Below are 22521 nucleotides of genomic sequence, written 5' to 3' on the forward strand. Positions count from 1 at the left end.
AAAAGAGAATTCTTTGCCGCTCCTATCATATTCAATTCGGTTCTTGAATGTGTTTTTGTTTCCATGAATTCTGACGCGTTTCGTGTAATAATTGCAGTTTTTTACCGCCCTCCTGATATGTCACCCTCATTTACAGCTGAATTTCGTAAAATCCTCGATGAAACTACCATGCGTGTTCCTAATTCAGTGTTATTAATTTTTGGCGATTTCAATTTCCCGAGCATTAACTGGCCTTCACTATCCGTAGCATCCAATGAAATCGAGGCAAACGCTTTTCTTCAGACCTGCCTTGACTTCTCGTTAACTCAATTAATTAACTCCCCAACTCGTTGTACAGCGACGTCTGCAAATATCCTTGACTTAATACTTACCAACCATCCCGACCTTTGTTCCAATATTACTATCTTAGACGGCCTCTCGGATCATTCCATTATAACTGGTAGCATTACTCGTCCCTTGAATTCCAGAAAAACCACCAGCAAAAAAATCAGGTGCTACGCCAGAGCCGATTTTGATGCCATGAATACTCAACTGTCTCATTTCTCCGACCAGTTCTTGAATACTTACCACTCACGCTCCACCGAAGAAAATTGGCTCATTTTTAAAAAAAACATTTATCACTGTGACTGAGTCCTGCACTCCGGTCTTAACCATTAAAAACAGTTGCGCAGTGCCTTGGTTCACCCGCGCACTGCGCCGCTTAAACAATAAGAAAAAGCGCCTTTTCAGGCAAGCAGATAAAAACAGACACTCGGGTTCTTGGCTGCGCTCTAAACAGTGTGACAAGCAGTACCAATCACTTCTTAAATCTACTCGTCGCAATTTCTACTCTCTCATCTATGATAACTAACATCCCTCGGAAATTCTGGCGCGTAATTAATCCTAAAAGCTACCCTGACATAATAATTGTAGATCATAACGGCCAAACTGTTCCGGAATCTGAATGCGCGCAGATACTCAACAACTCATTTTCGTCGGTTTTTACTTGCGAAGACGTTACTTCATTACCGATCACATCTGCTTTCATGGAGGTCACGATGCCTGAAATCGTCATTACTGAGGGGGGAATCTTATCTTTACTCAATAAACTTAAAATTTCATCAACATGTGATCATATGGGCATTAACAATACACTACTAAAAAATACTTCTTTAAGCATTGCTCCAGTACTAGCAGCACTTTTCACTCAGTCATTATCTGAGGGTTCAGTCCCGTATGACTGGCGTATAGGGAAAATTGCACCCTTCTTCAAATCCGGAGATCGTTCTTCACCACTAAACTACCGACCCACCTCTCTGACTAGCACCATTTGTAAAATTATCGAGCATATCATACATTCTCAAGTTATTAAGTACCTGGAGGATCATAACACCATTTTTAAATTCCAACACGGTTTCCGCAAAGGTTACTCGTGCGAGACCCAATTGGCCGGATTTACTAACGATTTATATACTTCAGTACCCTATCCGAAAAGGCAGCGCGCTGGCGGGCAGCGTTCAGCGCGCGCCTGATTTCCGGACCAGCGCGCGCACTTTCCAGCGGCGCTGGCCGCTCGAAAGCGCGTGGCGCTGGCCGCTCGAAAGCGCTCGAAAGCGCGTGGCGCTGGCCGCTCGAAAGCGCTCGAAAGCGCGTGGCACTGGCCGCTCGAAAGCGCTCGAAAGCGCGTGGCGCTGGCCGCTCGAAAGCGCTCGAAAGCGCGTGGCGCTGGCCGCTCGAAAACGCTTGTGCTGGCGCTGAAAATCGCGCGCGCTGGCGCTGAAAATCGAGCGCGCTGGCGCTGAAATTCGAGCGCGCAGTCCCCTGAAAGCACGCCCACTAGCAGCTAGAACCGGCTGTGCATTATACCAAACACAGACCAGCCCTAGAAGCTATCGTGCAAGCATTAAAACATCTACTCCAGTTCTAAACAACAAAATTTTATTAACACTCCAAAAATTGAGTTTATACTTCTAGCGAACTTTAACCCAGGATGAAGAAAGAAAAGACGAAACACACGCTAGACTTCAACTGGGTTTATGCAAAAGGGAACAGAAAAGCATGCATATATGTACATGATACGAAAAAACAACCAAACAAACAAGCACATGATTCCACGCGAATGAAACACCGCAATGTTCGCACACGCTCTATCACTTTTACACTGAATCACAAACAATGCCTGGTCACATCACAGCGCCTGTTCTTTACCGACAGTGTGCACACCAGTCGCCGATTGCACATGATCAAGAGAAGGGGTGTCCCTTGATCATGTGCAATCGGCGACTGGTGTGCAAACTGTCGGGAAAGAACAGGCGCTGTGATGTGACCAGGCATTGTTTGTGATTCAGTGTAAAAGTGATAGAGCGTGTGCGAACATTGCGGTGTTTCATTCCCGTGGAATCGTGCTTGTTTGGTTGTTTTTTCGAATCATGTACATATATGCGTGCTTTTCTGTTCCCTTTTGCATAAACCCAAATGAAGTCTAGCGTGTGTTTCGTTTTTTCTTTCTTCATCCTGTGTTAAAGTTCGCTAGAAGTATGAGTTCATTAGTCAGTTACCAGCTCGCCCAACTCTCCACTTTAGTTGTTCGAGAGGTGCTGCTTTAGAGAGAGCAGAGGAGCAGAGGTGCTTTAGAGAGAGCAGATGCAGAGGTGTTCGAGAGGTGCTGCTATGCTGCTTTATTTAGCACTGGCAGCTGGAAGAGCACCCTCTTCAGTTTCTTCGGCAGGCACGGCAACGGCAGGCACGGCTACGGCAGGCACGGCTACGGCAGGCACGGCAACGGCAGGCACGCCAGGCGTTTTCAGGCGCATGAGCCTGCCCCTTTCAGCGAAGAGGTCCCGCAGGGCCTTCCGTCCCCGTGCGATCCTCTTCGCGGGTGGCTCATCACACGGATTATCGTGTACCACCTTTTGCACGGCACCTGCAAAACGGCACCAGATGCTCTGTAGTTGAACCACTAGTACTGGATTTGAAAATGAACGCAGATCAAAATGTCTCACAAGCATTTGCAAAACCTTGTGGTGCTCACAACAAAACGTGAAGCATTTAGGGACTGTCCAGTTACACAGCCAGTTTGCTGACCCACTTGTGAGACTTTGCACTAACTGAGAGATTGAGGTTTAACATGCCAATGCTACACAAGCGATGAGGAGCGCCATACTTGAGGAGTCCGGATAATTTTGACCACCTGGGGATCCGTAACGTGCGCCGAAATTTCAAACACAGAGGCATTATTGCTTTTCACCTCTATCTAAAAAGCAACTGCCAAGGTCGCGAATCGCATCCATATCCTTGGGCTGAGCAGCACGTCTTAGCCGCTGAGCAACCACGGTGGGTGTTGCACTAAACTGACATTTATAGTGATAGCAGAGTCCTTAAATGCTTTTCTGGTCATGAAACTGTGCCGTCACGCTGTGGGAGAGCTCCGTGCGCTGCCCAGGGAGGCTGCACCATGGCACTGGTGTTGATCGGAGGGCAGGGCAGCAGGGGAAATGGTCAGAGTGCGTTTGGCAGGGAACGGACGCTCGGCGCCTTGTCAGCAGTGCGCTTTCGCTTCATGCGTCGTGGACTGCTGAAATGGACTTGTCATTTTGTGAGTGACGAAAACATTTGGCGTGAACAGACATGCTGCTACTGCATTCCTGCCTGCCGGACTGGCTACAGAGCAGCGGCGGCCGAGCCCGATGCCCTCTGATCTGTGGTGGTGCCCCTCGCCGATAGCATCTGTCCCCGTACGAAACTTGGCTGGGAGTTTCATGACCAAAGAAGCATTGAAGGACTCTGGTGATAGGGTAGGACACTGTCAAGACAGGCACACCCGAGGCACATACACAAAACTTTATACAAAGTCCTCAGGACATAAAATTCCCTTCGCTCTCAGAAAGCTTCGTTAAAAACAGGAATTTACTCTCCCTGCACTGCCATTCCAAAAAGAGAAAGTGGTTACCAATGCCACCACTGAGCAAGCAAAGAAAACAGGGCGCAAGATAAACTGGGATGTTGCCCAGATTCTGTCCATAGAGCACAACGTATAAGCATGCCTTCATTTGGAATTCTTGGTTATCCAGACTGAACTACAGAAAATCAATAGGACTGGTGGCTGCAAGTTCCCCAGAGATGCCAAAACTCTGGCAAGATCACTGAAGGCCACACAAATCGGTGCTTTCAAGTTCATTGCGTAAAACGAGCCGCACTGCTCCCAAACATCAATTTTTATGTTTTTACTTGGTCAGTGATCTGCATTTCATATTTTCTGCAGTTCGTACCATTAGGCTTCGATAAAGCGAAACCACAAACAAACCAAATTGATTGAAAGCAAACTGTATGTTGCTTGTTTTGAGTTTCTTTTTCATAATAAAGAAATGAGCAAGCAGAGCTTTTTTTTTTTTTTCATGTAAATTATCTCGGGTGTATAATCTCACATTTAGCACAAGGTTGTGCAAAATGTTGGAGGGCATGCTGGTGGCATGTGACACCTCCCGCAAGATCCCAAACAAGCAAGCCCCCCCCCTTCCATCAAGGCCCTTCTCCCCTTAATCAACAGCTAATTTCAAATTTCCGTGCTGTTGTGGGATTCTCCCTTTGCCCTATAGTGTCCACACCCCGAGCTACACTGCATACAGGCAACATTGGCATGTGACGTTCAGTCTATAATCCAATCCAACTGTGGTTAGCAGCAGCCCAATAGCATATGTTCGATTTTGTTGCTGGGGCATGGGCTGCTGTACCCGAGGATACCGCGGCATGGTTTTTCAGGGGCTGTGCCATAAGAATGCACTGTATGGCCCGGGGGAAGGCGACCTGCATGGAGGACTTGCAGATGTTGGAGCCAGGACACCAGGAGAACAGGGCAGACTTCAAGCTGAATTCTGAAAACTTTTCTCTGAGACTGACTCAGAGGATTTTTTTTATATAGGGTCAAACCAGGTTGCCTGATAGGGTCAAACCAGGTTGCTACATAACTGCACTGCCTGCATGGTAACATTTCACTGATGCAGATCAACCTTCCCTCCTTCAAAATGCCCCCTTACACATTATAGCCTCCACTTTTGTTGGCGTAGCTGGCAGAGAGGCCACTCCGCCCGGCTCCTGGCGGTGGGACTGGCCAGTCAACGTCCGAGCCTGCAGCTCCTTGGCTGACCAAAAATTGCGGGCCAGCTCCCGAGCCACACGTGCCGGCGCCCGACTCGCCATGATATAGCCGAACTTGGCTTCTTTAACCAGGTGGCCGGACCCAAGGTGAACCTGTAACGACAAAGTACACACAACATAGGAACAAAGGCTATTCCCAAATTTGGGCGAAATCTACCAGGAGCTATTACCGCCAACCACCGCCAGCGCGTCGGCTTCGTCACGGGAGCCCCGACGTCAGCAGTTTGGGGCAAGTAGCACATGATGTCATGCCGGCCCGCTCTGGGCATTCTCGTGAGGGCGAAGATTAAAATGGATTTCAAATATGTTTCGCTGAACGGTTGCTGTTGAAACTTGCTGGGAGATATCTCCTGATAAAAAGGAAGCGTTTTACATAGTTATCTCAGCTTTGAAATTTCGTGTCAGTACTCCTTTAAGCTTTAAAATAAAATTCCATGAAAGATGGTATGGTACAATCATTTTACTAGTAAAAAATGCGTGCCGCAGGAGAACAAAAATGCCTAATTTCCAAATAAAAGTCACGTAAGCATTCGACAAAGAGCGCATGCGTACTGAGGCTCATGCGGTTCAAGACCAGGCCTTCATTGTGCATGGCTGAAATCATGTTTTCAACTGATGGACTACGCTCCTCAGCATATACACACCTCGCCATCTTTAACTGCAAACAGTGGTGGCAGGCTCTCCTGCTGCCGCTCAACTGAGGAGGTTGTCCTGCTGGCGGCAGGCAGTCCCACTGCTTCAGCACTGGTACCTGAAGAAAAAAGGACACCAATGACACATTTCGTAATGACAAAACACGAACTCTGGAGTGCACAGCCAGGGAAAAGCACTGCACTGTCTGGCTGATCTTAAATGTAGGTCAGAACATGCACTGCTGTTGACATCAACAGAACTTCATTGGCCGTGGGCAAATTCCAGATTCGAATTTCTTTTACACCATGCATTGTGTGAAATGTCTCTTCCTTTTACAAATTGTATTAGTACTTAAACCAAGAAAAATTACGGGGGAACTTCTTAACATTGTGAAAATGAGGGCTTAGTTGGACGTTCTGCTAATCTACTGTTAAACTTGCATGTTGCTCTCATGGAGCTTCTGTAGCTGCCACTTCCTTGCAATGGCAATTACAATAAGCAGCATTTCAAGCTGCTTTAGCCCCATCTGCCATTGCATACTTTCTCGGCCTTCCTCACTGGTGATTAGGGTCTAATGCCCACGCAGCGACATATACAAGGCATGTCCAGAACATTCCACTGTCGCCTTCTCTACCAGCTCTCATCTGGCGGCTCCTGTTTTCCTTTCCAGCCTGTGCTGCCCGCCTTGTGCCCCAATTTTCTGTGATTCTGTGTGCCTTACAATTTTTTTTACCTCACATGTGCCATAGAACGAAGATCTAGGCCAAACCATTACTGTGCACTCAATTTATAACAAGTTTAGATAACACATACGTAGCAGATGATGCGCGACTGCTCCTGCCTAGTGGGATCAGTGCGCATGTGCTTGCTCCTGCCGAAACTCGCCATTTCTCAGCATCGGCGCTTCGTAGAGCGCAGTTGCCACACACTCAATTCCCTTTAACAGTGGACCACACTGCACATTTGCATCTTCAAAGTAGAATGTTTCAGCTACTGGAATATGTCTGTCTGGTGCAATACACATTGCATTAGTGCTGCAGTAGTATGTCAGCCCTAGCACTCACCCCACATAAAAGACAAGGCAGTGCGCTGCCAGCAGACAATGGTTTCCTAGATAGACAAGTTATACCTCACATTTTTGCCTGCAGCACTTAAATTACAGCAAGTCTCCTTAATTTACCACTCCTAAAAAGCCTGCTGGCTGTACAGAAGTGACCTGAAGCAGCTGTCATCCAAAAGGAAGCAGGAATCAAGCAAATATACAATGTAAAAGCTGAATCCATCAAAGAATTACATGACAAAACAAATGCAAGAATGTATCGGGCAGCTTTGCTCCTACACTGGTTACAAAGCCCAGCATAAAACTGTTGTTACTGTCATGTTCTACCTTTATCCATGTTGTAAAAGCATATTTGAGGCCAAGCAAAACGTAATGTATCAATATCTGTCTTGCTTGTCTGTGCAAGAACAATTTTTGAATGTAGAAGCTTTTCCAGCAAAGCGGACTGATTTTTTTTTAAACAAGGAAATAATCAAAAGGTGCACAAAAATGCAGAAATTACGGCTCACCACCATCATGCAGATGACTGCCTGATGCCACAGCCTTGGCCGCAACAGCATCTCGGTCTGAAAATTAGGGGGTATCATAGCATGCTTTTCAAAACTAAGTACAGTCTGTAAAAATTCTCTAGGCCAAGCCGAAAGTGTGCTGGGCACAATAAATTCACTATACAAGCTTATGTCCCAAGCGAGGCTGAAACATTTTATGATACAAAGCTAGAGAAAACACCTTTCTTTTTTACTGTCAGAAAATATTTGCGTCAAATTGAAAGATAAAGCTTATTTTTTAAATTATTTGTGGTTGCGAAGGCTTAGGATTGGCATAGAAAATTTCAACACAGGTACATCTAACTATACCAGCACATCATCTACAAAAGCGATACCTACGAACACTGCCTCCCAGTACAGCCACAGCTGGCACACCACATTGGTGCAACTGAGCAAATCAGATTGTCCTTGTGGAAGAGAATGTGCGAGCACAACAAGCTATCACACATAACACACGGCTGGCCTGGCAAAATGTACTGGTGTAACCATGACATGCTTCAACAGTGGTGAACCTGAAGGAAAGGTAAAACAGGGGCAGCCACCTGTGGCCTCCAAAAATTATTCACGTGCTTTGGTAGTTCCCTAATGATGCTGTGCCCCCTGCATTTGTAGGCCTCTGCCGATGTGGTGATCAAGACATAACTGCACTCCTCTCTCCTCCCTCTTCTGTTCCTTTCACTCTTCTTGATACCCCTTCAATCCCCCACCCCCCTTGATTGATTGGTTGTAGGGGTTAACCGCCGACGCAACGCAGGCGATGAGGCTCGCCGCAGTGGAGGGCTCCTGATTAATTTTGACCACCTGAGGATCTTTATCGTGTGCCGAAATCTCGTACACACGCGCGTTTTTGCTTTTCGCCTCCATTAGAACAGTGGCCGCCGCAGCCGGGAATCGAACTCTCGACCTTGTTCTTAGCAGCGAAACGCCTTAGCCACTGAGCCACCGCGGCGGGTCCCACTCCCCTTCCCAAGGACTCGGTTGCATGCACATTAACTTTCTGATGAGCTCAATAATACCCCTATCCATTTCTTTTTGTGTTTTCCTCAAAACTGAATAACAACCCCCTCACCCCCTGCATTTGGTTTGCTCTCTTTGTCGGCTGCACCCCTTCCCGCCTTTGTGCCTGAAAATGTGACCCTCTCCTTCTTAGCTCTCCCCAGCAGCTAATTAGCTAATTTCCTCTAGTCTGCAAGAGCAATCACATACCACATCATGTAATGTATACTTTGCGGTGGAAACTGGGACCCTGCCCATTTTATTTCTGCATAAGTTTTTGATTTGTCCAGCGTACAAAAAACACCTGTCCTTGCACCCCACAACAATGAGCACAAAGTTCCACATTTTCATTTCAATGCCTTATAATGATGGCTGCACACTCTAGGGAAATGCCTGTCAGCGTGATGCGGTGACTAATGTGCATGATACAACTTTTGCATTAAGCTCATCCCAGATGTTCGACTTGCCCTAGTACGCTCATGTAATCGTGCATGAAACTGGCAGGCGCCAAAGAAACTGTTGCTTCCCTGGACTCTGTTCGAAAAAACACTCGTTAAAGCAAACTAAACAACAGGCAGTACAACTGGCTTGTCCACTGTCACGAGAAGGTGTTGCACTGTAGCGTGCCAGTAATGCTGGGTAACAATTCTCATTCATCATGCCATTACCACTTTACTCTGTAAGTGGGGAAGTTTTAAGACACTGCTCATACAGTAAAGACAGTTTTTCAACTTCAAACTGTAACAAAAATATAAAACAGAAAAGGCAGAAACTAGGACTAACCTCGCTCACTCCGCTCACTCCATGACGCCGCACTGTGGCCAGCTGTCAGGATGACGTCCTCCCCTGAAATTTAAAAGTCATCAATAAACATGCTCCTAGATTAATCGAAAAGAAACTAAACGCCAAGCAACTACTAATTATGCTCACACAAAATAAATGTAACTCAGTGGCCAATGCTCCTTCCAGTGACCTGCAAGCAACATTAGCCCCTCAAAGCTCCCGATTCGTGGCCATCCCCCCAGCAGGTATGTGCAAGAAAAAAAACACTTTGTTCCATTGCCAGCAGCATCAGCAGATAGCTAAGGCACTTAAGGCTTTTGCTTTCAAATACTGTTTCGCTGCCGTATCCAGTCGGCTTCATTTTTCTAATGATCGTGCAAACTGCAGCGATTGGCGATTTGCCTCAAAAAGGACTCTTCATACACGCCAAAGCATTATTTCTAGACCTGGTGAGCAGCAATAATGTACAGTGGCTTTTCAGAACATCGATGCACTCTTAACCTCTAAAAAGAAGTTCTCCTCGTAACCATCTAAGCCAATACATGAAAGATGACACAAATGGCGCAAAAAATTACCAGACTGCAAGGCACAGAATATGCAGCACAAACTCAAAACAGCTATAGAGGAACTTGCCTTCAAAGGAGCAGCTGGCAAGGACGTCGTACGGGCCGGGCTCTGTACATAGAACAGTTCCATATGCATTGGTACGCGAAATATGAAGGATCCAATCTACATGTCACCTGTATGACATGCATGCACACAAGCTCGTAACAGTTCCCCATGTAGGTAAATACCATGAATACAGTGAACTTGTGGTATGCGAAATTTTTCTGCCACATGGAGAGGGATCAGGGGCAGTGATGAAGGTTGCCACAGCAACCAATGCATTCAAATAACTGATGGTACACAATGAGAAAAACTTGGCTCAAATAAAAATTTCGCAAGGCTATCATGCCTTGCTACATGAAACTATCATGCCTTGATGTGCAATAAATGTATTAGCTATTGTTAGGAATAATTACTGCTCAATGAATACTGGTTTTCTAGGTCAAAAACAGCACAAAATATAAATGGAACATATAGCACCCTCAGTTCTGACTTTAAACTAGTTTCATTTAATAATGCAATGAGTATATACTAGTGGTTCACAAACAGAAGTGCGTCCAAGCCCCCACATGTGCAGCAATGGTAAGACATGTTCATGCAACACCCCTGTCTGGACATGCACACTTTGCCGCAAGACAAAGAGGTCTGATGAACTGTCTCTGCCCAGCAAGGGACAGTCTCCTTCCTGTGCTCACCCCCCCTCCCCACCCAATAATCAGTGCAGAAATAATAAAAGCTATTCAATTATAATTAGGTAAAACACAATAAAATGTGGCACTGGCTATGCCACACCTGATGCCTCGAGATATGGCAACACAAACAGGGACTTTATGATTGGCCGAGCTCCCAGTATTTTATACATGCCACTGTATTGACCAAAAAGGCCTAAACAAGGAATGCTTTATTTCGTATTCTTTAAAGTAACCATAAAAACTGGATTATCGACTCAAAAAAGAAAATAAATGGAGATAGTAATAGGGGGCTTGCTCGGTCCGAGAGCTGTGTGCTTTTCCACCGCATGTTGCAATGAACCGATTCAGCATCACTCGGTGTCTGCACACTTAGCCAAGGTGCATACACGAGAACTTGCCCATCTACTAGTTTTACATGGATGTCCACTCTCGGCATATACCAGCATTGATGCCAGAAGTGGTGCAGATGGTAACATCACAAAGTGTACGCCAGTTCAGTATATCTTGAAGTTAGGGGACATGCTTTAGGAATGGGGAACTCAATTCCATTCCCCTAAAAACAATCCTTTTTTCTATAGCAGCAGTCGGCTGTCTTGAGACCAAGTCAACCAAGCTATTTGAGGTAGAAACCTATTACCCAAGACAACTGCAATACTAGTGACGCTTCCCATTCATGGCTACGTTGGTTTGCATAAGGAGGATTGCAAATCTGCAATCACTTTCTATACAGCAAGCTCTGGCTACACTGTTATAGCGCTAGGATGATGGGGCCTGTCTGTAAAGATTGGTGCTTGACAAGTGCTCTATCACTGCCAGAACTTCTCTAATATGACAAAAAATACACACCTGAAAATATGTGTTGACCCCTTGGCCTCATACACTGAATTTTTAAAGCATCTTCTATTGCCAGAATCAAATTAGTGGTAACGCACCCGATTTGTTTTGAAGGTTGGTAGTTGTAACTGCACCAAACTTTTTTTTTTCTGTGTGCGCTTTCATTTTTTTTTAACCACGGTGTGCGAGTTTTTTGCCTTTCTGCGAGCTTGCAAGAATTGTCATGTCACGTGAAACCTCAGCATAGAACTCAGCTTTGCACTTTGAATTAAAGCAGCACTCAGAGGACAAGCTCAAAATAGGTCTTCCTATAAATAGAAGCCCAGTTAGCCCAAAATAGCTTGAGGGGTGGTAGGGAGTTCAGAGAAATAAGCCTAGCAAAAAAAAAAACCAATTCAGAGCCAGCACATGAATATGCCAGCCTCTGGTTACTTGTTCTCTCTTGTCGGCATAGTGCTGTCAATAATGCCGTCAAGCATAAAAAGGAGCTTCCCAAGTCAGGACATTGTGGGTTTAAACTTCCAGAACTTCTCATGTTTCACAATCACTGGTACTGCAACACGCCACCGGGGCCAGTAGAAAAGCAAGCAGCAGTCCCCAAATTTTTTAGAAGAGGGCTGCAATTCATTTGCTTGTTTTTTAAATCTACAGATTGAATAGCTCCCTCATTTCTGCACAGATCTTGATCATTCTTTTTGTGTCTGTTTCTGCAACAGAAACTACCGAATGAAAGAAAACCGTTCCAAGGATGCTTTAAGACTGTAAGCTCTGCAGCTAGGTGCCTCCTACATATTCACTTTTGGGCAGATTCTACCCAACTTATTTAAGGTGAAAACATAACTTGCCCAACATACCACACTGCCCTGGCAACAACTTGTCGATGTATTGTATGGCACAAACCTTCTAACAAGCCACGTACACTCATTTGATATCTGGCCCACATACGAAAACAAAAAGTTTAAAAATAAAAGCAGAAAAACCATTGCATTAGCACTAAGAAATGGGCTTGCTACACCTGGCTCACACAGTTCTCACCTTCTTTGGAATGCTTAGCAATTCAATCTCATTACCTCAGCCCGCATTTGAGCGAGAAGATAACACGAGTACTCTTGAAGGACCAAATACAGGGGCAAGCAAAGCACTGCAAGGCGAGGCCTGGTACTTGGCCTTGACATAAACTACCATGAAATCCCGAACAAATGCTCCCACCCATGTAAGGGTCCCGACTAAATCCACTGCTAATTTCAAACTTCCGTGCCGTTCCGGGAAAGCCCCCCCTCTCTCTGCACGGTATCCACACCCCAAAATTCACCCATTAGCAAGCAGAGAATGATATTAGGTTTGAGGCTTACATAACAGGCATGTTTTCATGCTGATTCGAGATGTGAGAGCATTTTTTCTTTTACATGTGCAAGATATCAGCCAACATTATTTGGATGTTCGGTAGCCCTAAGCAGCACTTCAGTATTGTTTTGCAGGCAACATTGTTCTCTGACTAAACTGGTTGGCCCTTGTCCAGAATGTTGTCCTTTATCTTGGCTTGCATCATCTTGTGCTTGTTTATCAAACCTGAACTACAAGCTGAGGTGTGAGTTTTAAGAATTTCTTCTCTTACAATATAGGACTGACAAGCACAGAAACATTGTCACTCATTACCTTTTGTTTGTGCAGTTGGTGTCGAACTGCGAACTGCAAATTAAGCAAAGGAAATATAAGCAAGATAGAAAGACTACAATGAATAAAATATCTCCAAAATAAAGGGAAGTCAAACTAACCTGTGGGCTCGTTGTCGGGCAGTGAAAATTCTGCCACCACGTCCGGCCCAACAGCGTCCCGAGCGATTTCTGCAGAAGTCACAAAATTTTTTGTAGTCACAAGTAAATGTGGGATAGGTGGTTCGAACATTGAAACATGGTTAAGAGAGCACACAGGTCTACCGCTAGTCCCGAGTGGTCTCTACTTTTGTCCCGTCCTTACCACGCTACTTCACTATGTTTTTTGTAGTATTTCAAAGAATAACATTTTAAATGTCTACTTATAAGCATGACAATAATTTGAGAATGGCTGCCACTTACCTATCCTTTGCAAGAGGGCATCGCACAGTCTGTCCGCCCGGCATCGCTGCTCTCGGACCTGCTCCTCCAGAGCAGCAACTTCTTTTTTGTGCCCCTCCTGCTGCTCAAGGAGGGCCGCCTCAAGTGCTGCGACCTTATCCTGGAGCCTCCTCAGCTCCGCACACTCCTCAGGGCCCATACCGTCCCCTTGAGCCATGGATGGCCCCGCCATGGCTAGATCATCACACTAAACAAAAAAATTATGTCATAAATATGTACTTTAGAAACAATACTGAAACCTAGTCTCAGCACAGTAATGAACGCAGTACCACTAACAGTACCTGCTTTACATTGTCATGTATTGTTTCAGTGCAGAATACATACTAGTACATGTAATGCCTGCTAATGTAGCTTCAACAAGCTTTCAATACAGATGATACCTTTTTTCGTCTCTTGGTCACCCACATTTTAGGTTAAAAAAGCTACAGCGTTAAACCCAGATTTATGGGACTATTGATTACACTGCGTTAGAACGGTGGTTTGGGCTAGTTGGTGGTGCATATTGAAATTCGAAACAGTGTGAAAAGACGGGACAAGAAAACGACGACACAAGGCGCTGACTAATTGTTGGTTAGTCAGTGCCTTCATCGTTTCCTTGTCCCATCTTTTGGCACTGTTTCGAATTTCAGTATTGATTACAGCTGACTAAATTCAAAGCAAAGTTTGTTTTTATTAATGCTTAAATTTCTACTTCTACCCAGTAAGCATCCGATTTATGGCCTGCCCCTTTATTGAATGAGAACAGCCATGTCTGCCACCATCCTAGACTGCGCGATGCAGGGTCCTGGCTGGGCTAAGCCAAGCCAGTACCAATCACGTCTCAGCCTTTAATTTTCTGCCACGTGCGATAGCAACTAAACAAGTGAGTTAGACATTGCACCTCAATACAGAAGATGTCCTGCGTAAAAAAATAAAGAAAAAAAATATTTTGTTTTTAAAGTGAAAAGCAATGTGAAATTACAAAAGCTATAAGACGGCATCTGCCAAACTGTGGAATTTAATAAACTTTCTACAGTTACAACAAAAGGGGGGACAGGAGCTTACTTATCTTGTTAACAAAACTTCGTTGATTGTCACTGCAAGGGAGTCACTTTGGTTTGCGGTCGGCTAAATGATTCTGTCCCTCTCACCATCCACCGTGGACAGAAACACATTTGTAACACCCAAAATTTCATCCCTTTTTAACCACACTTTGGCGAAAAATCTTTTAAAATTTATATCACATTGATCAGTCGTGGTCATGCTAATGAGATATTGCTGCAATAAAAACTTTTTTTTCACAAGCACGTTTGCTGGCTAAAAAGGTTTGTTATGGCTTATTCGAGCAGCGCTAACTTAAACAGCTGCTCAAATATTAGTCATAATTAAAGTAGCCACAATAAAACATACAAACAGCAACCAAAATACTTTGCTAGTATAAGATACATGTAGGCTCCCCAACGAAAGCTAAGATGAACGAAGGGCAATCTGCCTCCTCTTTACTAATGCTCTGAAAGTCATATTTTTGGCTGTGCTTAAATGGACCCTATGTACTGATGCTTCTGTAGTGAACAGGAATCTCATGTACGAGCCAAAACATATGTAATTAGTGAAATATTTTGGTGGGTGTTATTTTGCTATTCCATTATACCATGACCTATCCTGACCAAATGAGCTTCCTTCCATCAAACCGGAGTTCAGAACTACCCCATTAAATGTCGGTCAAATTCTGGTAGAATAGATATATTGCAATACACATAAGTTGCAGTGAAACTTACGTTCGGAAGTTCTAGGCTGCGGTCAGAGGCGTTAAAAGCCTCGATGATGCCACCTAGCTCCCTCCTTGCAGCTTGCTTCCTTTTGGCGGCCCTTTCTTTTTGCGTAAGGCTCTTAGGTGGCTTCAAAAAGAAAGCGATAAGTTATATAGGTCATTAATTAAATGAATGGTAACCACACATTGACCACAACTTCACTACCTTGTAGAAAACACAATGCCATGCAAACATTTCCACACTATCAGGACCACATTGAATAACAGTGATCACATTAAAATTTCCAAGCACATTATGTCTTCAGTGCAGTTTACTGGCAGCCCCCCCCCCCTAACCTACTGTTATGCAATGTTAGTAGTCTGTAAAAATCGCGTAGATTCCCGCCGCGGTGGCTCAGTGGCTAAGGCGTTGCGCTACTGAGCACGAGGTCACGGGTTCGATTCCCGGCCGCGGCGGCCGCTTTTCTGATGGAGGCGAAAAGCAAACACGCCCGTGTGTACGAGATTTCGGCGCACGTTAAAGATCCCCAGGTGGTCAAAATTAATCCGGAGCCCTCCACTACGGCGCGCCTCATCGCCTGCGTTGCGTCGGCGCGTTCAACCCTACAATCAAACATCGCGTAGATGCTAAAAACATGCATTACTGGAAGTTTTTTTTTTTGGTTTTAATGACATTATATATTTTGTACTCAGCAGAATTGCCTCCAACGTTATACGTTAAACAAAGCCACAGCAAGTAATTTACAATAAAACAACAATCCCTCAGATTTGTCAGATCAAGAGGCGCTTTATATTTATTACTTGAGTCATGAGGTCTCAAGGACACCTTACCATGGCAGTCTTCGTGACTTCGGCCAAAATCACTCTCGGCACAGCGAAGCGGGATTTTTTCAAAGCTTGAGTGAGCCCCGGAAGTGAGTCTAGAGAGAGAGATTAAAATCATTACTATTACGTTACGACATCAGATAACTCATACAATTTGAGGAAGTCGCTAAAGGTCGATAGAGAAAAAGCTCTCATCGCGACAAATTAGGAGAAAGCAGGAAAATCTGCTCTTTATAATGGGATTTTGCTTTCGGCGTACATTTGCTCTTGGCTGAGTTTGATTTAACAGGATACTTTTTCGCTATTCGCAACAACTGCGGTTTTTTTCAACAATTTTGTTTTAAAGGGACCCTGCAACACTCTTTGAGCAGTGCAAGTAAACCTGCGTGACGTTTAGATTACACTGCCAGGAATACCTGAGCCAAATATTACACGTGCACGTGAAGCGGTGAGCGCGCAAATCGATGTGAAAGACGCGGAAAAACCAACCGCTCTCTCTTCAGTCGTCCTCATTATGCATGGCCTAAGGGACGTCACATAGGCCATGGCTGCCCGATCGGCTGTCACTGGTCAACTTCGCGGCTAGATTCTCCCATTTCCGTCGTCGTCATCGCTGTGTACGAACCTCTTCTATGCCTGAACCTGTAGGAACAGTTTTGCCGTTTCTTTTGTGTTTTGAGTGCGCGCGGAGTTTGAGTGATGAGCTCAATACTTCCTTTTCAACGGGACCACTCGACTACAAAAGTTTATTGCTTCAAAAACGCCCTACCAGCCAGAGCGCGCACTTGCGAGCAGGCACCGATGCCTGCTTTTTTGTGGCACCAGACCGGAAACAGGCCCCTCCGCGTTGCGGAGAAAAGGAGAAAACTACCCGGCATGTGATATATCGAAGGCCGCCGAAAAGAACGCCGCGAGCCGCCCCCCTCTCCGGGAGAGAGCGCGCAGCTTTCGTCGCGTTCCACGGTCGAGTTGAGAGGGAACGATTATGCGCGATTTCTCATCGCGCGTAGTTTCGTTAATTGTGAACGGATTTTCATAATTCTTGCGGGAGGAGATTTCTGGGACAATAGACTTTATCCCAAAACACATTACTAGTAGTCGATGGCAAGTGTTGCAGGGTCCCTTTAACAAAGCAGTTCCTCTAGCAATTCCTGTTCCAATAAAAGGAAAGCCAGCTCTTCTTGAGACAGAAAGAGTAATTTGTGTAACTCGAGACGCGGCTACGACCGAGAACGCAAAGGCCCTTGTGGCATCGAGAAGGGTCCATTAAACGCTAATAAACGTAAGCTAATTTGCTCATTACCATTCGTCGTGCGCATCAACTTATAGAACAATATACTTTGGTACTATTTCACGGGCATATTCCAAGCAAGAAAACCTATTCGCTTACCTGACAGTGCCGTCACGTGCGCGGGATAAAATCCTTCCACGTCGCCCGCTTCGCTGCGCCAGTACGCAGAAACTGTTCTCTGCCTCGAAAAATCGGTCGCGTTTTTGGGGTGAAAATCCTTAATCAGCTCCGTAGGAAGCACCGCACGCTGTAAATCCTCCGTGAACAACACACACGCGAACATTCCAAGGATGGGAGAAAACGAGCTGCAATGGAGGATCTCGCGCGAGTCGCATGGAGGAGTTGGAGGAGGAGGAGGAGAATGGCCGGAATGGCGTTGCAAGTTGCATGGAGGCAGAGCCTTCTATACAAGTTGTATAATAAACGTTACTAAGGGGCACACTGGTCATTCCATTCCTAAATTTAAAGATATTCAGAAAGTGCAGTGACTCGATCTACATATCAGTGGGTAGAAAACCTGCTTGTTGCAATTGAAAGTGGCAAAGCAGCCTAAATTATGACATTATGAGCTCAAAGGCACGGTTCTCAGTGCTCAAGGGCACTGCTCAGAAATTGCCTCATGCTGTTTTTTAGCCGATTTGTTGAGGTAATCTGTTTGGGCTGGTGTTTTTGCGATGAGAAGCTCGTGGTGTTGGGTAACAACTGCAATGCAAGAACAAAGTAACAAAATACTTCGTATCTTGTGTTTGGACCAAATGCTCGCACCCGCAGTAAACATATATACTCACTAGCTGCCTTAGTGCATCATTGGTATGCACTAGCACGGCAGAAATTTCTTTTTTTTTGGGGGGGGGGGGGGGGGGAATTTTCCGAAATCCGCATTCCTTCAGCTGTTTGTTCACATTCGCTACTAAACCTTGAAGCTCCTTCCTCCATGTTCTTTAGAGGTATTAGCAATCGTCCAGAGATTGTCATTTCCCTTTCCGATGACCACTAAAAATTGGAGATTTGTTCACGTTGTTAATCCTTAAAATGTGAGTCAATTCACTTTGAATTCAATTTTTTATGTCCAACTGGGGAAAACCAGCTGAATTCCCCCCCCCCCCCACGTGTGGCAAGTTCTACTGGGCTCACACTCCTAGATACAATTTGAGAGCCCCTTGTGCAACGCTCTCATCCAAGGCTGTTATAATGCTGATCGTGGTCACGCAATTGCATATGACCACGGTTAATGCTCTCATCCAAAGCTCTCATAACGCTGTTTGGGGTCATGCAATTGTGTAGGACCACGGTTAGTCAGCATTAAAATATACTTATTCGTATATTTACACTTAGAGTATTGCGTGAGAGAGGGCCCAACATACCAACAATTCATTTGGCTCCACGACGAGTGAATTTGTAAGTGCATTCTGAACCGGTGCAGATTAGTCAAGTGTCATGCAGACCAGTGCAGGAAAATGAACATACGCTGCACTGCTTACACCAGTGCAGCCAGTTCAGGTACAAAAAACGCCTCTGTTATTTAGATCAGCACGGGTGTCCCCCGCTTTGTGTGTGCTACGTCCACTACGCCTTCTAGAGATGCGTCGCCCAGGAGCGGTTTGGATCTTTTGAGCTGCTCTTTCTGAAGAGCAGGTGAGCTGCGGCTCAGTGAAAGTGAGCTGCAGTTCTTTTGGAGAGAGGGAGCCCCTTCTCGCTCATTCAGTGATCCGTGTCGAACGGGGCAAGCCACAGCAGAGCCAACCACGGAGGAAGAAGAGCCTACTGAGCCGAAAAGCCGAGTCAAATGAGCCGGCTCTTTGCGCCATCTATTATCGCCGCAAGAAAGCAACTGCACTGCCGGGCCAGGCAGGGCTAATTTTCCAAATCCCTCCAGCACCACCTGTCGTGTAAGCAGACAGTCCGAGTCAGGAGAGCCGGATCTTCTGAGCCGTTTTTTTTTTAGAACGGCGGTTGAGAGACCGCGGCTGCGAGAGGCAAATCGGGAGGCCGCAATGCCAGCAGTGACTGAACTGCATATGCATTTTAAAAGTAATTAGAAAATACACTCCTGTGACCTTTATGATTCACCGCACTTACATTTTTGCGCTCAGCTATAGTCCGAGTCAGGAACGAGCCGGATCTTCTGTGCCGCTCAGTTCAGCGGCGGTTCTTGGCTCCCTGCTCCGAGCGGTTCTTTGGCACAGTGGCTCTCTCTAAGAACTGCCACTCAACGGCTGCTCGCTCGATCAGAGAATCATGCTGAACCAGATGGCTCTGGATGAATCACGTCGGCACGTTCCGGTAGCGTTAGTAGAGGCGTGTCGGCCGACCAAGCTGGGTCTGGTGTGCAACTTTTGCGTCTATTATCAGTGCCAAAAAGCAAGCCCATCTCGTTTCGAATAAACTGAGCAAAGGGTTGTTTAAAAACTACAGTTTACATTTCATGTATTAAAATTAGTCTCTTGTATCGTGTTTTCCAGAGTCATTTTTTCTAGTGTCTCAGCTCAATAGTAGAGATTGTGTTTTTTCTTCAAATATTGACAGAGTGATCTTGAAATACAGACACATAAAAACCTTTGTAATGACGGTGAAGCCAGGTTTTTTCTGTACAAATACACCAGACGCTGTGAGAAAAGAAAGGTGTCTATAGCAAGGAAAAGTTCCCGTACCTAAATTAAGCAATTATTTATATTATGTTTAACATAGGTTAATGAACCGCTCAGCCGTTCAAATGAACCAGTTCACTTCTGTGAACAGACCCATTCTCAGTCACTCAATGAAGTGAGCCATTTTTCCCATCTCCAACGCCTTCGCTAACACATGTGCGCACACGAACACACACACACACACACACACACACACACACACACACAATTCAAAATGAGGGGCTTGGCAAACGAAAACAGAAATAAGGGTGTACAGTCATGAACGGCATGGAAATCAAGGAAAAAATGTGGTACGTCATTTTCTTCTTGAACCAGACATAGGTTTTTTAAAAATGTTTGCAGGATAGAAAAAGTGGAGAGAGAGAGAGAGAGAGAGAGAGAGAGAGAGAGAGAGAGAGAGAGAGAGAGAGAGAGAGAGAGAGAGAGAGAGAGAGAGAGAGAGAGAGAGAGATAAACTTTAATTCCATAAAGGAATTGCTTCACAAAAGTCTCCTCATTCGAGGATGCCTTGAGCTCAGGCCGCGTCGACAGCCCTTTCGATCAGGCGCAGCTGATCTTTGAGGCCCGAGGTGGCCAAGGCCTCTCCCAAAGCTCTGTGGAAAGGTGGATGTTAGGGGGGGTCTAGGGTAGACTTGTCGCAGCCGCCCACTGTGTCTGAGAGTCCCAGGCTCTCCACAGCAGCGGCAAAGTGGAGAAAAGTGTGTCCGGTCAAAGAGGAAGTCTGGTTGAATGTGGGAAGGCGTTGACCTGCAGGGCACGCAATACACGCAATAATCTTTCCTTATCCCTCAGTAGCGATTTGTGGGGTGAATAGTAGGTTTTACAGGACAGCCTATAGGGTTGCGTAATTTCCTGGTATGTGACAAGAGGTTGCATGCGCTCGGTCTCGGCTTCATCAGCACTGGCTCGGCGGGTCAAATCCCGAGCCATGAGGTTGGCGATCTCGTTGCCAGGGATGCCACTGTGAGCTGGTGCCCATACAATCCTGACTGGTCTCGTTGGTGGTCTCTGATTGATTAGTCGAAGTGTTGTGACGTGCAAGCGACTGTAGGCAAAGTTGCAGCACGCCTGCTCGGAGTCTGAGATTATAATTTTGGCGTTGCTTTGGCTAAGTGCAAGTGCTATCGCCGCTTCCTCAGCTTGGAGAGGGCCGTGTCCAGGGATTAAGATGCTGCATTTGTGCTGCTTATTTAAAACTACAGTGGCTGCCATGGCTGCTCTTCCAGAGTAACAGGCTGTGTCCTTGTAGGCAGTAGATGATGCATCTCTGTACAACCAAAATATGGTCCAGGATTGGGCTTCTCTGCGATCCTCGTGATGCACAGGGTGCATATTGTATGGTAAGGCGGGCACAATTCAGCGTTGTCTAGTGGAGTGGGGTACATTACCAGTAAGGAGAGGTGGGTGGCTGAGTGGGGCTGACAGCGCCAGGCATGGGAGGATAAACCTCCCCGTTTCGGTTGCTCCTAACCTTAACCGTTGGCTAGACAGGTGCGCCTCTATTAACTCCTCGGCCCAGTTGTGGATGCCAAGTGTCGGAGTAGCCGTGCAGTTGAGGTGCTTGCCGGGAGACCCATGGCTTGCTTGTATGCCTTCCTGATAAGGATGTTAACTTTCTCGAGCTCTGTGGCTTTAAGCAGGGCGTAAGGCACAGCGTATGTAATCCTCGACACGACGAAGGCCTGGACAAGGCCTGAAGCTTCTGAACCTGAACCTAAAGGCATGAACCCTTCTGCTGATAAGAAGGGTGTTGGAGCGGTCCGCCTGGAATATCATGCCCCGTATCTTAATTCACGGTCGGAGATGGCGCAATGATATGTCCCTCTAGGCGTAGAGTGATAGTAGGCGAACCTGGAGGGTGTGTTTTGCGTGATGAAACCAGGAACAGCTCATTCTATTAGGGGGCGCAGCTGAGACCAGATGACTTGGCATAGGCAGCCACCACATCCGCTGCCTCGTGTAGGCGGCTCTCTAACTCTCCCATCAACCCTGGACGACCACATGGTTATGTCGTCAGCGTATAGGCCATGACAGATCCCCGGGATGTTGTCGAGGAGTGGCGGCAGGCCTAGCAGGGCAAGTGGGAAAACCCCCACCGGGTAACAACAATAACAATACTTTATTTCAACCCAGGAGGGCTGGGGTGTGCTGAAAAGGCCAAAGGCCCATACCGAAAGGCCCAGCACACGGGTAGATTCAGCTCACGATCTCCACAATAGGCGTCCGATGCGATTACCGGAGGGCCTTTCACTTTTACCGTCTTTCTATCTTTTAAACATAAAAAAACGCTATACCTGTTTCGAGAAGAAATAAATGACGTATCAGATCTTCCCTGTTACCTTGCTTGACGTTCAACCCTTATGAATGAAAAAAAAAAGAACATTACACTGATATACTGTGGTCTCGCTGGCCTAGTTTCCTAGGCTTCTAAACAATTTCTCAAAGAGAAAGAGAGAGAACAACTTTATTGTGTGCCCGGTCAATGCCTCCTAAAAGACTGGCCCTGTGTGAGGTCGAGGATCTAAGAGGTCAGCACTTATTGCACATATTCAGAGTGAAGGGGAAAAAAATTGCATGGGCTTTTTTTTTTTTCTCCATGCATGGATGA

The 22521-nt window shown here is 45.9% G+C and overlaps 1 protein-coding gene across 1 annotated transcript; it reads right to left on the bottom strand.

Moving 5' to 3' along the window:
* Positions 1–2447: 2447 nt before the first annotated feature.
* Positions 2448–18047, bottom strand: LOC144161007 (uncharacterized). The gene is made up of 12 exons (XM_077692077.1): positions 17365–18047; positions 15981–16069; positions 15157–15276; positions 13361–13586; positions 13061–13129; positions 12942–12974; positions 9787–9828; positions 9154–9216; positions 7336–7392; positions 5778–5884; positions 5013–5226; positions 2448–2902 (listed from the first exon to the last, which is right to left on the bottom strand). Exons 1-12 carry the CDS (start codon positions 17546–17548, stop codon positions 2658–2660), a joined length of 1449 nt encoding a protein of 482 aa, XP_077548203.1. The 5' UTR covers positions 17549–18047; the 3' UTR covers positions 2448–2657.
* Positions 18048–22521: the final 4474 nt, after the last annotated feature.

This window comes from Haemaphysalis longicornis, unplaced genomic scaffold, assembly GCF_048455015.1.
Source record: "Haemaphysalis longicornis isolate Haplotype H1 unplaced genomic scaffold, Haemaphysalis longicornis Haplotype H1 scaffold_11, whole genome shotgun sequence".
Taxonomy (NCBI): Eukaryota; Metazoa; Arthropoda; class Arachnida; order Ixodida; family Ixodidae; genus Haemaphysalis; species Haemaphysalis longicornis.

What these genes read in the sequence shown, in the direction of transcription:
- LOC144161007 (XM_077692077.1), bottom strand. Translation starts at nt 17,548, where the DNA reads ATGTTCGCGTGTGTGTTGTTCACGGAGGATTTACAGCGTGCGGTGCTT. An exon ending in GAGTGAGCGGAGTGAGCGAG is followed by an intron (nt 7,393 to 9,153) that starts GTTAGTCCTAGT and finishes CCTAATTTTCAG; the next exon opens with ACCGAGATGCTGTTGCGGCC. An exon ending in AAAAGTGGAGGCTATAATGT is followed by an intron (nt 2,903 to 5,012) that starts GTAAGGGGGCAT and finishes GCCGTTTTGCAG; the next exon opens with GTGCCGTGCAAAAGGTGGTA.